The sequence below is a fragment of the Arachis ipaensis genome, chromosome B9 (assembly GCF_059453495.1).
Source record: "Arachis ipaensis isolate K30076 ecotype BB chromosome B9, ASM5945349v1, whole genome shotgun sequence".
Classification (NCBI taxonomy): domain Eukaryota; kingdom Viridiplantae; phylum Streptophyta; class Magnoliopsida; order Fabales; family Fabaceae; genus Arachis; species Arachis ipaensis.
Genome location: NC_142444.1, coordinates 102550190 through 102564835, shown reverse-complemented (window position 1 = coordinate 102564835; position 14646 = coordinate 102550190). Strand labels below are relative to the sequence as shown.

The 14646-nt window shown below is 28.6% G+C and overlaps 1 protein-coding gene across 1 annotated transcript; it reads right to left on the bottom strand.

Annotated features, from left to right (window-relative positions):
• Nucleotides 1-478: 478 nt before the first annotated feature.
• LOC148545696 (uncharacterized) lies at nt 479-2848 on the bottom strand. The gene has a single exon (XM_088499086.1). It carries the CDS (start codon nt 2846-2848, stop codon nt 479-481), a length of 2370 nt encoding a protein of 789 aa, XP_088355212.1.
• Between the last annotated feature and the right edge of the window lie 11798 nt (nt 2849-14646).

Below are 14646 nucleotides of genomic sequence, written 5' to 3'. Positions count from 1 at the left end.
GATAAACACAGAAGAAAGAACGATCGAAAATACAAGGGAAGAACGTAAGAAGGAGAACGAAAAACTTAGCAGGAGATACGAAGAAGGTAACAAAATCTTTTGAAAATTAGAAAGTATATTATTCGCGCGTTAATTGATTTTGATTGATATAATGTTCTGTTATATAGCGCGTGAGTTGTACGTAACAATTGGAGCGCGTTTAGAGTGTTAGTAAGTTTCAGAACTTGTAACACTTGTAAGGGTTAAACGCTTGTATGCTAAAATTAATCCATATCGAAAATATCATTAAAAAAATCTTATATTATATATGTACCAGAATAAATATTAAAGATAGGCGGCGCAAGCAGTGACGGACCCAGAAAATTTATGGTGGGGGGCAAAAATAATACACATTATTATCAAAATATATATTAATTTAAATTTAAAAATATAAAAGTGCACATTAATTATTCAAATACAAAAAAAACCAAAAATTACATTAGCTGCTAACTTTCTTCGCTTCAAATCTTGAAGGTACTTCTCTTCTTGTTTTCATATTTTGAAAATGTTGAATAATTGTTTCATTATCAACTTGATTGAATGTCTCTCTTTCTATATATGTAACCAAACAATCATTCAACCACTCATCTCCCATTCGATTACGAAGTCGACTCTTTATGATATTCATAGCAGAAAATGTTCTCTCAACTGATGCTGTTGCCACAGGTAGAATCAAAGCTAATTTCAACAGAAGAAATACCAATGGATAAACAATATGCTTTTTTGTCTCAACTAACTTTTGAGATAGTCCACTGATTCCATTTATATTTAAGAATTGATCATCAAGACGCATATCCAATATAAAATTCTCAAGTTGACTATCAAGTGCCAAAATTTGAGTAGAAGAGAATTCATGTGGATAAAATTCAGCTAAACGAAGCAACTTCTCCTTATCAAATGCAAAAAATGAGTCACTTGGATTCAAACAAGCTATACAAAGAAGTAGCTCAGTATTTACCTCTGTAAAACGATTGTTAAGCTCTTGAAGTTGTCTATCAATCACTTGATAAAATAATTCAACTTGAAAATGATGCAAGTTTGAGACCTTTTGGATTTTGCGCCTTGATCTTCCTTGTGTTACAAATATATCATTCATATTTGGAGCAAGAATATTGTGACTATCACAAAATAGTAAAACTTCGTTGAGCAAAGAGGACCAACCATCGTCTCTTATACTTTGCAATCGTTGCTTGGACACTTTAACCAATGTCATAGCATTTATAATGTCTTGATCACTTCTTTGTAGAGCTTGAGACAACTCATTAGTAACTCCTAATATACTTTTCATCAAATGTAAATTGAATACAAATTCAAAAGATTGAATATGATTCAATAATTGGCATGCTTCAGCTCTTTGTTCAGGATTATTTCCATCTTCCTCAATAACTTCAAGAACTTCTACCACGGAAGAAAAAATAGAAATCAAGCTAAGTATTGTACCATAATGTGAGCCCCATCGAGTATCACCTGTCCTTTTCAATGTTGTTTCTTGATTTAAGCCACGTCCACTAGAAACATCTCCATTTTGTAATGCAACAATTGTCTTTTGCATTTGACTTTCACGAAGCATGTCTTTACGTTTACAAGAAGCTCCAACAATATTGCACAAACTAGCAAGCAAATTAAAAAGTAGTGCAATTTCGACCTGTTTCTTTGCAACAACCACAAGTGCTAATTGAAGTTGGTGAGCAAAACAATGAACATAAAAAGCACAAGCATTTTCTTTCAAGATCAAACTTTTTAAGCCATTAAATTCCCCCTGCATATTAGTAGCTCCATCGTAACCTTGTCCACGTATTCTTGCTAAACTTAAATTATGCTTTGTTAATAAAGATTCCAAAGCTACTTTTAATGACAACGCATTTGTGCTAGAAACATGGACAAGGCCAAGAAATCGCTCCATTACAATCCCTTCTTTGTTCACATACCGCAAACAAACAGCCATTTGCTCTTTAACAGAGATGTCTCGAGCTTCATCAACTAAAACAGCAAATAAATCATCTCCAAGATCATCAATAATAACTTTAGTAGTTTCACTTGCAGCAGCTCTAACAATATCTTTTTGAATTTTAGGTGCTACTAGCTTAAGGTTTCCACGAGCATTTTTGAAAACACGATCAATCTCTGTATTATGTTGAGCAAGAAAGTCAAGAAGCTCCAAAAAATTACCTTGATTATTTGAATTGTGCGATTCATCATCACCACGAAAGGCCAATCCTTGTCGCAATAAGAACCTAATGCACTCAATTGTTGCTGTTAAGTGAGTTCGGTAATCTCTTTTAGCTTGGTCTGAATGCTTTTGAAAAACAACTTCAATATGTTGTTTTTGCTTCATGAGTGCTTCGCATTTTCTTCGAGCTTGATTATGAGCACTATCATGATTTCCAACATGTGTTTGTAATCGCTCCTTCTTTTTCCAATTTGAAAAGCCCTCTTTTACAAAAGCATCACCACTCGCACCATCAGGTTTCATAAGATAGCAACAAAGACAAAATACAGCATCTTTTGAAATACTATATTCCAACCAATTGCCAAATTCATCAAACCAATCAGCATTAAATCTACGGAGAGAAGTTCCAAAATATGTTTGTGGAAAATCATGTTCTCTTGGTTGACAAGGACCTTTTTGCAAATAAGCTCGTCTAACTTCATCTCTGTTATTTGGATCATAATTTGAAATTTTGGGTCGTTGTCCAGGATCAGCTACCAGACTTTCCACATTGAATTCTAAGAACTTCTTTTTATTAGAAGAGACTAATGGAGTGACTTCAGATTCTAGTGGTAGCTTTCTTTTGAAATATTTCTCCATTACTATTTCTAAAAATAAAAATATATATTCTAAATTAGTAAATTGATCAATTCACTTTAAAAATTTATATGCAATCTAATTACATATAATAGAATAGAACGAAAGATAAACAAATAAATAATAAGGATCACTAAATTGAGAATAAAATAAAATATATAAATTCATGAAAAGAATAAAAAATAGATTAATACTTAAACTATAATTGTTTGAATTAAAATTTGCAATTGAAAATATCAAAAAGAGAAACAATGAAATTGAAAGATACATAGAGTCATAGAGAGCTATATAAAATAAAATAGAGAATTTAAAATTTACCTTTTGATGAAGAGAAGATGACCACTAGACAAGGAATAGAAAAAGAAGATTGAAAATATGAAACCAAGAAAAGGGTTTAAGAGAATAAATGAGTGACGGCTAGGATTTAAAAACAGAAGAAGACTAAATTTAATTAGGTTAACTAATAGTCAAAATCATAAAAAGATAAAATGGACTTAGACTTTTAATAATTGGGCTTAGTTTATTTGTAGTGGGGTCATTTAAAATTTAAAGTGGGGGCATATTATATATATATATATATATATATATATATATATATTTTTTTTTGAGTTTAAAAATATCAAATGTCACTGGGGCAAGTGCCCCCCCATTCATGAAGGTGGGTCCGTGCCTGGTCCGCGCAAGTATTTTTGGCCTAACAAGACAGGTTGCTTTCATAAGCATTGTCCTTTTCTTGTTATTTAATTTCTCTTGGTTTGTTGTGTGTGTGTGTGTTTATTTGTTTTTTATATTTTTATTACTTTTTTTCACTCTAAGACATAATTAAGCAATTCACACACTCACACACCCGCTTATAATAATAATAATAATAATAATAATAATAATAATAATAATAATGAATTTGGCTTTTCTTATTTATATTACATATTTTGTCCAATCTGGATCATCGGTACGTATAATAATGTTACCTTCACTTGTATATATAACATTCCTTCGAAAATTGAATAGTACAGTGTATGATTAATCATACCTATAAGACATAAAATTCAGAACGTTCTGTGTGAGAGAAGAAAGATTTTGAGAGAAAAAAAATGCAAGTAAAAAAGAGTGTCAACATATACTTTTTGGTCTGTTTTGGACATGCACCATAGAGAGAAGGGAAATTAATGTCATGTTCTGAAGAAAACGATATATATATATATATGAAACTATGAAAGAAACACACAATATAAAATAATAATAAAAATCTCTAGATATTAATAAGAGAATAAATATTTCGTACAAATGTTACCTACCGTCCTTAGCGTTTGAAAGTGCATGATGCTTACTCAGCATGCTGTGCTTTAAGTTGATGATATAGTTTCCATGCCGTATAGTGTGCCCTAATTAAGCCCAATTTTGTAGTTATTCAGATATATATTCATTTCATTTTCATAACTTGTATCGAAGATGTGAATCTTTTGAGATCACTTTGATGTGAGAACTGTTGACAAAGATTCACATGGGATATATATATATATATATATCATAATAGTTAATTAAAATTGGAGGCCACTCAGATAAAGACGCTTAAAACGTTTTTTTTTAAAGATGTTTTTATGTTGTGTTTTAATTGGTTTCTATATAATTTATTTGGTGTTCCTCATTATATATTATTAAATTTCTCAAAAGATTTTCTTTCCAAAAATAATAAAAAGCATTTAATTTGGACTATAACAAAAAAGGTAATAGATTAACTATTAGATTTTTTTAAAAGATTATTTACATAAAAAAATATATCACATTCATCACAATATATATATATATATAACAAGCTCTTAAAATTTTTATAAATAAAAAACTAATTAATTTTTATTCGTATAATATATAAAATAATTACTATATTATTATTATATTATAGATTAAAATTTACTAATTTAAATTTTATTTTTATTTTTAATATAAGTATTAGAAATAAATAATTTTTTTATAACAAGATGTAATGTAACAAAATATATATAATATTAATTAATTTTTAAAAAGTTTTGAAAAGATGGTTTTTTTTCTAATAAAGTGTTATTAAAAAATTAACATTATAAAAACTAATTTCAACCAATATGATATAATAGATTGTTAAATATATTTAATACAAAACACATTGAATATAAATTTTTATTGAGTTTAAATTTTAAATAATTTTTAATTGAATTTCAAATATTTTTATTTTAAAGAGTTAGAATATTTTAACATCATTTTTTCGTATCTTTTTAATTGAGTCTTTGATTTTTTAAATTATAAACCTTATTTATAATTAAGAGTAATGTTTTAACACCACCAATTAGTCACAATATAAAAATACAAGAACAATTCTATTGTCATAATTATAATCTAACTTTATAAGCAATACAATACAATGAAACTATATATAATTAATATAACTAAATTTTATCTACATCTATAGTCACATTTCATAAATAATATAATTAAATTATATTTATGTTTATATTAAAATATGAATAAAAATACAAAAAATTATCAGGATGGTTTTTGTTCATAATTTTTTATTATTTTTGTTGTGAAAAGTTTAATTATTTTTTAAAAAAGATAATTGAATAACACAAAAAAAGTCTTATTAAGAGTAATTTATTTATATATGATTAAAAAATAATTGAATAATTTATTTATCGGTTGGACCGATAAAAATTGGTCTCACGTAAATATAAAATATAAAATAGTTAAAAACTTAAAATTAAAATTTGAAATACATATCTTCACTAACATTTTATGAAGAATCAAGTCTCAACTTCTAAAAATAACTAATATAAAAAAACCATAAAATTTTAATACTACAATAGTATCTTATTTTGACACAATAAAAAAATAATTAATTCACAAAGCCTATCATCTAACTATAATATCAGTAGATTTTAATACTAACATCAAACAAATAACCTTAATCACAATACTAGCAATAAAATAGATCAAGTAAATTAATAAATTTTTAGTGAAATTTATATTTATATTAATAATGGTATATAATTAAAATATAATTAATTTTAAAAATAAAAAAACAAAAATTAAATTAAATTAGATATTTATGTATACTATATAATTAGTATTTGTCAAATATAATATTTAGAAGTGTAATGGCTAAGTGGCAAGTAGAGGTTGCTTTTGCTCCAAGGTTCTTGGTTCAAGTAGACCAGTTCGGTTTGCACCAGTTCTTATCGATTCACACCGGTTTTATTCCTTAAACGGTCTAAGGAGTAAACCAAACCAGACCAGGGTCCGGTACTAGTCCGGTTCACTAGTTTTCCAAATCCACAGTATTTATCCGTATCTGATCTGTAATTTGAGGATGTGATCTGATCTGTAATTGGATTGGATCGAATCGGATCCACACTCTAATCAGATAGAATTAAATATGTTTAAAAAAGTAAGCAAAAAAAATTATTGACTTTTTTTATAAAAATAAAATTTTTTAATATTTTTTATTTTATGGATATATTTGATATCTGATCCAAACATAAAAAGTGCGAATATCGAATTTGATCTAATGAGTTTAGTGCGGATTGGATCGAAATTTCAGCCATATCCCATCTGTAAACACCCCTAGCAATAATAACTAAAAAATTATAATGATTATATTTTTAACTAAGAGGAAGTGCCAAAAAAAAAAAGTACTAAATACAAGAACATTTAATCAAATATTAAAAGATAATTTTACTTTAAAACAATTGGACTTTTTTTGCTCATATATATATATATATATATATATATATATATATATATATATATATAATGTAATAATAATAATAATATGATAATATTTTCATATATCACACAAATATAAACGTTTTTTTTTCTATGATCTTAAGAAAGGTTTTGTAAGTCCCTAACCTTGTTATCGATTTTTGTAATATTAGCCATCATATTATCAATTTGATTTACATATAATTCGGATGATAAATTATTTGGTGACGTGCTTCCTTTTTTACTGTGATATACTTGTTTTTTTATTTATTATTATTATTATTATTATTATTATTATTATTATTATTATTATTATTATTATTATTATTATTATTATTAAAAAATAACAGGCCAAATTATTGCTATAACATAATAGAAGTATGGAAGTTTATCATTCTTCTCTAATGGAGGAAACAAAATTCTTTTCAATAGTTTATTTAACGTTTAGTAGAATAAAAATAAATTTTATTAGAATAAATTTTAGTACGAGTTTAATATTTTTATTCATCATAAAATATTTATAGAATTACTTGTAGATAAATTTTGGAAAGAATAAAAAAAATCATGATTTTTAATTTTATTTTTAATAATATTAATTTTTTACCATATATAATTATTTAATTATTTTTTAATCATATATAAATAAATTACTCTTAATAAGACTTTTTTTGTGTTATTCAATTATCTTTTTTAAAAAATAATTAATTATTAAAATAATTAAATTTTTCACAACAAAAATAATAAAAAAATTATGAACGAAAACCATCCTGATAATATTTTTGTATTTTTATTCATATTTTAATATAAACATAAATATAATTTAATTATATTATTTATGAAATGTGACTATAGATGTAGATAAAACTTAGTTATATTAATTATATATAGTTTCATTGTATTGTATTGCTTATAAAGTTAGATTATAATTATGACAATTGAATTGTTCTTGTATTTTTATATGTGTGACTAATTGGTGGTGTTAAAACATTACTCTTAATTATAAATAAAGTTTATAATTTAAAAAATCAAAGACTCAATTATAAAAATACGAAAAAATGATGTTAAAATATTCTAACTCTTTAAAATAAAAATATTTGAAATTCAATTAAAAATTATTTAAAATTTAAACTCAATAAAAATTTATATTCAATGTGTTTTGTATTAAATATATTTAATAACCTATTATATCATATTGGTTGAAATTAGTTTTTATAATGTTAATTTTTTAATAACACTTTATTAAAAAAACCATCTTTTTAGAATTTTTTAAAAACTAATTAATATTATATATATTTTGTTACATTACAACTTGTTATAAAAAAATTATTTATTTTTAATGCTTATATTAAAAATAAAAATAAAATTTAAATTAGTAAATTTTAATTTATAATATAATAATAATATAGTAATTATTTTATATATTATACGAATAAAAATTAATTATTTTTTTATTTATAAAAATTTTAAGAGCTTGTTTAATATATATATATATATATATATATATATATATATATATATATATTTTGATGAATGTGATATCTTTTTTTATGTAAATAATCTTTTAAAAAAATCTAATAGTTAATCTATTATCTTTTTTGTTATAGTCCAAATTAAATGCTTTTTATTGTTTTTGGAAAAAAAATCTTTTGAGAAATTTAATAATATGTGATGAGAAACACCAAATAAATTATACAGAAACCAATTAAAACACAACATAAAAACATCTTTAAAAAAAGACGTTTTAAGCGTCTTTATCTGAGTGGCCTCCATTAAAATTTTTAGGTGTGTATTGTGATGTTATTTAACGTATTATGCTATTAAATTTTGACATCATCAATAAAAAAAATAACAAAAAAATTAACATGACTATTTAAAATTTTTTGATTAAAATTTTTTTTAAGAACTAATTTAAAAATGAGTGATTTTTTAAGGATTAATTTAACCATTTACACATATAATAATTGATGCCAAATTCTATCTCCAGCAGTTAAATTATTATTATTATTATTATTATTATTATTATTATTATTATTATTATTATTATTTCTAATTTTTCTTTTAATTATTTTCTCATATACGATATTGGGTCTTATATATATCATATATGGTCTATTTTAATTAGGATGATTTTAATAGGATTACATTACGGTGGTTTTAATTGTTATGATATTTTAAAAAGTGTTATTAAAATTAAAATAATAATTTTTGATTATTTAATTAATAATGTTTTTAAAAAATTATTGTTAGAAAAAGTGTTATATTTAACATTCTACTACATAAAGTTTTATGTTATAGTCGTAAGTCAGAGGTGGTGAGATATTACAATCTCTAAAACGAAAAAATACATACGTCGTATATTTGAAAGATAATAATATAGCTAGGATCCTGTAAGAAAAGATGACAGAACAAATAATAACATCACACTAGAAACTTTGTAGGTATAAAACGTTGATATATATATATATATATATATAGTATTCAATAGGAAATATATATCAACACTAGTCTTAACTTGCGAAGACAAGGTCCATTAGAAAGCATAATACACTAAGAGAGATATATAAGTGTATATTTAACATTGGAGAATGTAAATACACAAAGCACAAAAATACAAAGGAATCTTCGCCTTCTAAAGAGAATCCAACATGCTCAACGAGGTGCATCACGTCCTGCATTTGAAAACAAAATCCGACAACGGGTGAGAACTCGAAGGTTCCTAGTAGGGTAATAATTTCAAATAGAGACTATGTAAAAAGATATGAACCCGCTAAGCAATCCTAAACTCCAATCATTCAAGGTTTAAGTCTAGGGATCTTTCAAATTTAAACAGGGTTAAGTTACTAAGTCTCAGCCTTTGTTAACTATCTCTAATCCCAATTCTTTCCAACACTAAGCTATTAATTCTCTTAATGTCATTATTCTTCATTTTTCAATATTAAGTCCTTCCGGTTTCATCAGTCTCTAACAATTATTATTAACAACATTCAGTCTCAATGGTATCTATTATCATCATTAGTCTCAACAGTTTTAGTAAATATCAACAATCTCAATACAAGTCATCAGTTATACTAGTACTCTCAATTTCTCAATCTGGAGTAAGTGGGGTGAACCACACCCTTGCATCTACCCAGAGAGCTCGAATAATCTCAATCAATAATCATTTTCATCATTCAATTATTCAATCATTAACATCACATTGAGAACAGCCCTCAGCGTCACCATCGCCAGTATAAGGAATTTCTTAGTTGTTCAAACATATATAAAACATCACAAGGAATACACAAATAGTAGGATGACGATGAGAATTCTTGCATAGTTTGGAATCAATCAAAAACAAGTATCAATTTGTTGGTAGCATAGTCCAAACCAACAATGAATTCTCAAGATCAAATATTAAATCTAAAGTAACCAAGATCAAGAGTAATTCAATCTCGGGTCATCTTCCCTAGGAGTTGCAATGAAATGTACAATTATTAGCTATGAGAGGAAATGGGGATTGAAAGATTGCAAGAGAGCAAGAAATGTAAATAGCAAGGAAGTAAATAAGCATGCAAGAAATTAAAGTCAAGGAAATAAAAGCAATGAAAATGGAAATTAAGTGCTAAAAGGGGCTCTTGGTGAGAATTGGAGAATTTGGGATTCCTATCCTAGTCATGGACCACAAACATGTCAATTGTGTGGAATTAATCCCAATTAGTCAATCCTACTTGAGAATTAGTCAAAAAGGGGTAATTGATCTCAATCCATAAGTCCTAGTCAACTCACTAATTACTTAGTGAAAGACTAGTATCAATAGAAACCAAACCAATAAACCATTCTCACACAATGCGGAATGGACATCCACAACTCAATTCCACCCAAACACCCAATTTCTCAACCAAGAGTGTGAAAACTAAACATGCAAGAAATTAAACATCAAAGCAATAAAAGTCAAAGCAATTAAATGCAAGGAAAGAAAACTTAAAATGCAAGAAAACCTCTTGGCAAGTAATTGAGAGTTAAGGCTAACTATCCTAGCCATTGACCACAAACACATGATGATTATGAAGAGTTAATCCTACTTAGTCAACCTTACATCGAAGATACGTCAAATAGGCATAGTTAATTTCAATCCCTAAGTCCTATGTCAACACTAAGGGGTCACATAGAGTCAAGAGAGACCAAATCAACTAACTACTCTAATATATCAAACAAGAATGGACATCAATGACTCAAGGAACACCAAAGTCAATAATTCCAAGCCAAGAGTGGAGAAAAACTAAGTAAAGGCTAAGCCAAGCATTTTATCAAACACTTGGTGTGCATGAAAATAAAATAATATTAAAATGCAACAAAATAAATTCTAAAGCTACCAAAGCAAGAAAATCATAACAACAACTAAAGAGAGCAATAAATGACATGGAAACATAAATTTGCAGTAATTAGAATTAAAATAACAAAAGTGTTCATAACATGAAAATTGACATAAAAGAGAAAATAACAAAAGAGATGAAGAAGATAAAGATAAGAAAGTATAGAAACATAAATGAAACTACACTAAAACAAGAACTAAATGCTGAAATTAAAAAGAAACTAAGCTAAAATCCTAATTCTAGAGAGATGGTGGAGCTTCTCTCTCTAGAAACTAAGAAAAAAACATAACAAAAGCTAACCCTAATTGCCCCCCTTCATTCCTCTTCACTTTGGCCTCAAATAACTTTAGAAATGGGTTGGATTGGGTTTTGAAGGCCCAGAATTCGCCCCTAGTGATTTGTAATTAATGAGTTGACGTAACTCGGGTCATGCGTACGCGTGAGTCACGCGTACGCATCACTGCGCAAAATTCACTCCCATTTCTAAAGTGGGTCACGCGTATGCGTCGCTCGCAAATCTTCCTTGTGCGTACGCACGCATACTTGTGCGTACGCACAGGTACTAGAACTTTCAAACTCTATTTTTTCATGGTTTCTTCCCTTTTGCATGCTCTTTTTCTCACTTCTTCAACCCATACTTGCATTGGAAATCTGAAATCACTTAACAAATACATCAAGGCACCAAATGGGATAAAAGTGAAAAAAATTGACTAAATTAGGCACAAAAGAGCATGTTTTCACTTTTTAGCACAATTAGGAAGAAATCTCAAAAGCATGCTATTTAGATGAATAAATGTGGATTTATGTGATGAAATCCACTCATATTAAACCAAAATATATCGTAAAATATGGACTCATCAATTCTCCCACACTTAAACAATAGTATGTCCTCATGCTAAACACAACCAAAGGAGATGAATGAAGGGGTAAATGATTTATTCAATGCAACTACTTATATGTATGCAACTATACTAAATGCTATCTATCTATATCTATACTATGATTCTTATTGAGTTTGGCAAGAACAAACAAAATAATCTCAGTCAATCCAAAATAAAGCTTATGGTTAAGACAAAGCAAATATAGCAATATGATCATTGTCCAAAGATTTGATTTGAAATTTGCAAAATTTACTTTCAACAACTTGCAAGAAGACACAATATGAGAGATGGAATCATAGAATTGAGCGATTGAACCCCTCACCGGATGTGTTTACACTCTAATCGCTCAGTGTGTAGGGTTTAATCACTCAATCCTCCTTTAATCATGTTTTCAAAGATTTGCAAGTCATCTAACAATCAACTAATATTTGATGAATGAATGCAAATATCATGAGGTCTTTTGAGGGTTGTAATGGGGCTTAGGTAAGAGTAGGATTAATATGGTTAAGTGGGCTATTAGATTGGATCTTTGATTAGCTCATGTATCCCACCTAATCCTATACCAACCTATGTACACAAAAGAGAACAACCTATACTAACGTGGGCATTGATAAACCACTATTTTATGGTTTATATTGTGCTCAATTGAGTGGATTTTATCAACTCTTTACCCACTTATTCATACTATTTGCATGTTTTACATTTGCCTTCCTAATTATGTGCTTTGATTGAAAACATGCTTCTTTGATCTTATATTTGCTTATTATTAATCCTCTCTTATTACCATTAGATTCCTTGAAATGTGTGTTAAGTGTTTTCAGATATTATAAGGCAGGAATGGCTTGGAGGATGGGAAGAAAGCATGCAAAAGTGGAAGGAATGCAAGAAGTTGGAGAAATTGCTAAGTTGTCTAGCCTGACCTCTCTGCACTCAAACAGCTATAACTTTAGCTACAGAGGTCCAAACGACGCGGTTTCAGTTGCGTTAGAAAACTAACGTCCGGGGCTTCGATTTGATATATAATATGCTATAGTTCCTCTGACGATAGGCGACGCGACCGCTTGATCCATGCGGCCGCGTTGCAGTGACGGAAATCCAGCGTGGCAAAATTCGAAACCAGCGAATTCTGGACTGTTTCTGACCCAGTTTGCGGCCCAAAAAACACAGACTAGAGGTTATAAAGTGGAGGAATGCATCCATTCATGAGGAGGCTTCCATATTCACAATTTTAGGAGTAGATGTAGTTTTTAGAGAGAGAGGTTCTCTCCTCTCTCTTAGGATTAGGATTTAGGACTTCTCTTAGTTTTAGGAGTGACTCTCAATCCCAGGTTCTTTATTTTATTTATTTTTCCATGCATGTCTATGTCAGATTTAAGTTCTTTTGTTAATGCAATTTGAGGTATTTCAGTTTAATATTGCTTTCTTTTATTTACATGATTATTGCTTCCCATCTGAAGGCATTTTTATTCCAGTAGATTTACTTTTCCCCTTTTGGTTTTGGTTAAGAAATCAGTAACTCAGGAGTTATCCAACTCAACAGCATAATTGTTAATTGTTATCTTGCCAATTGAACTGAGCTTCAATAATCCCAATCTTTTCTTAGGAATTAACTAGGATTTGAAGATCAAACTAATTAGTCACTTGACCTTCCTCTGCTTTAAGTAAGGGTTAACTAAGTGAAATTAAGATTCAATTTTCATTATCATTGATAAGGATAACTTGGTCTGGACTTCCAAATTTCTTATACCTTGCCAAGAGATTTTATTATTATTATTTTATTTTACTTGTCATATAACATATTCCCACCTTACTTCCAAAACCCCAATTTACAATCTTCATAACCAATAATAAGAACATACTTCCTTGCAATTCCTTGAGAAGACGACCCGAGGTTTAAATACTCGGTTATCAATTTTAAAGGGGTTTGTTACTTGTGACAACCAAAATGTTTGTACGAAGGGATTTCTGTCGGTTTAGAGACTATATCTATAACGCGACTGTTTTTATGAAATTCTTTACTGGCAAAAATCCTAACGTCAGGCATACCTTGGCTCGAAGACGTTAGTGGCATTAACTATGCCACTAACGTTGCAAACTTCCGCCTCTTCCACGTTAGTGGTATTAACTATACCACTAACGTGGGCTTATGATGGCACTCCTAACATTAGTAGTGTTAACTATGCCACTAATGTTGGGGCTTCTTCTTTCTTCCACGTTAGTGGCACTAACGGGGCCACTAACATGGGCTTGAAAGACCTTCGAAGACGTTAGTGGTGCTAACTTCACCACTAACGTTGCAAGCTTTCCTCTTCTCCACGTTAATGGCCACATTAGGGCACTAACATGGCTCTTCTCTGCTTCTTATTATCTGAAATCAATCAAACATAGTACATCAAAGTCTTGCTCTTAATCATGAGATGATTCATCATGCATTATATCATTCAACTCTTGCATTATTCTCATGAATTTGTTTAGAATTCATAATGTTTGTTTGAATCAAGGTATGAAAGTATATTCAACTAATTACTTGCTTATTTCCTAAGAAAATGCATGAAACTAACCTAAAACATACAAAAAATGGCTAGTAAAACTAGCCAAGATGGCCTGGCATCACTTTGTTCACACCATGGGTGTGCCACTTGAATCCTGGGCATGGCACGCCAGTTTACTAGACCAGAAGGGCTTATTCATGCATTGCAATGGGCGTGGCACGCCAGACCTAGGCATGGCATACCAGTTATACTGTCCAGAGAAGAGAATGAAAGACCTATTTGAGGGCATGGCACACCAGACCTAGGCGTGGCACGCCAGTTCATTTGACCAGATAAGAAAGAAG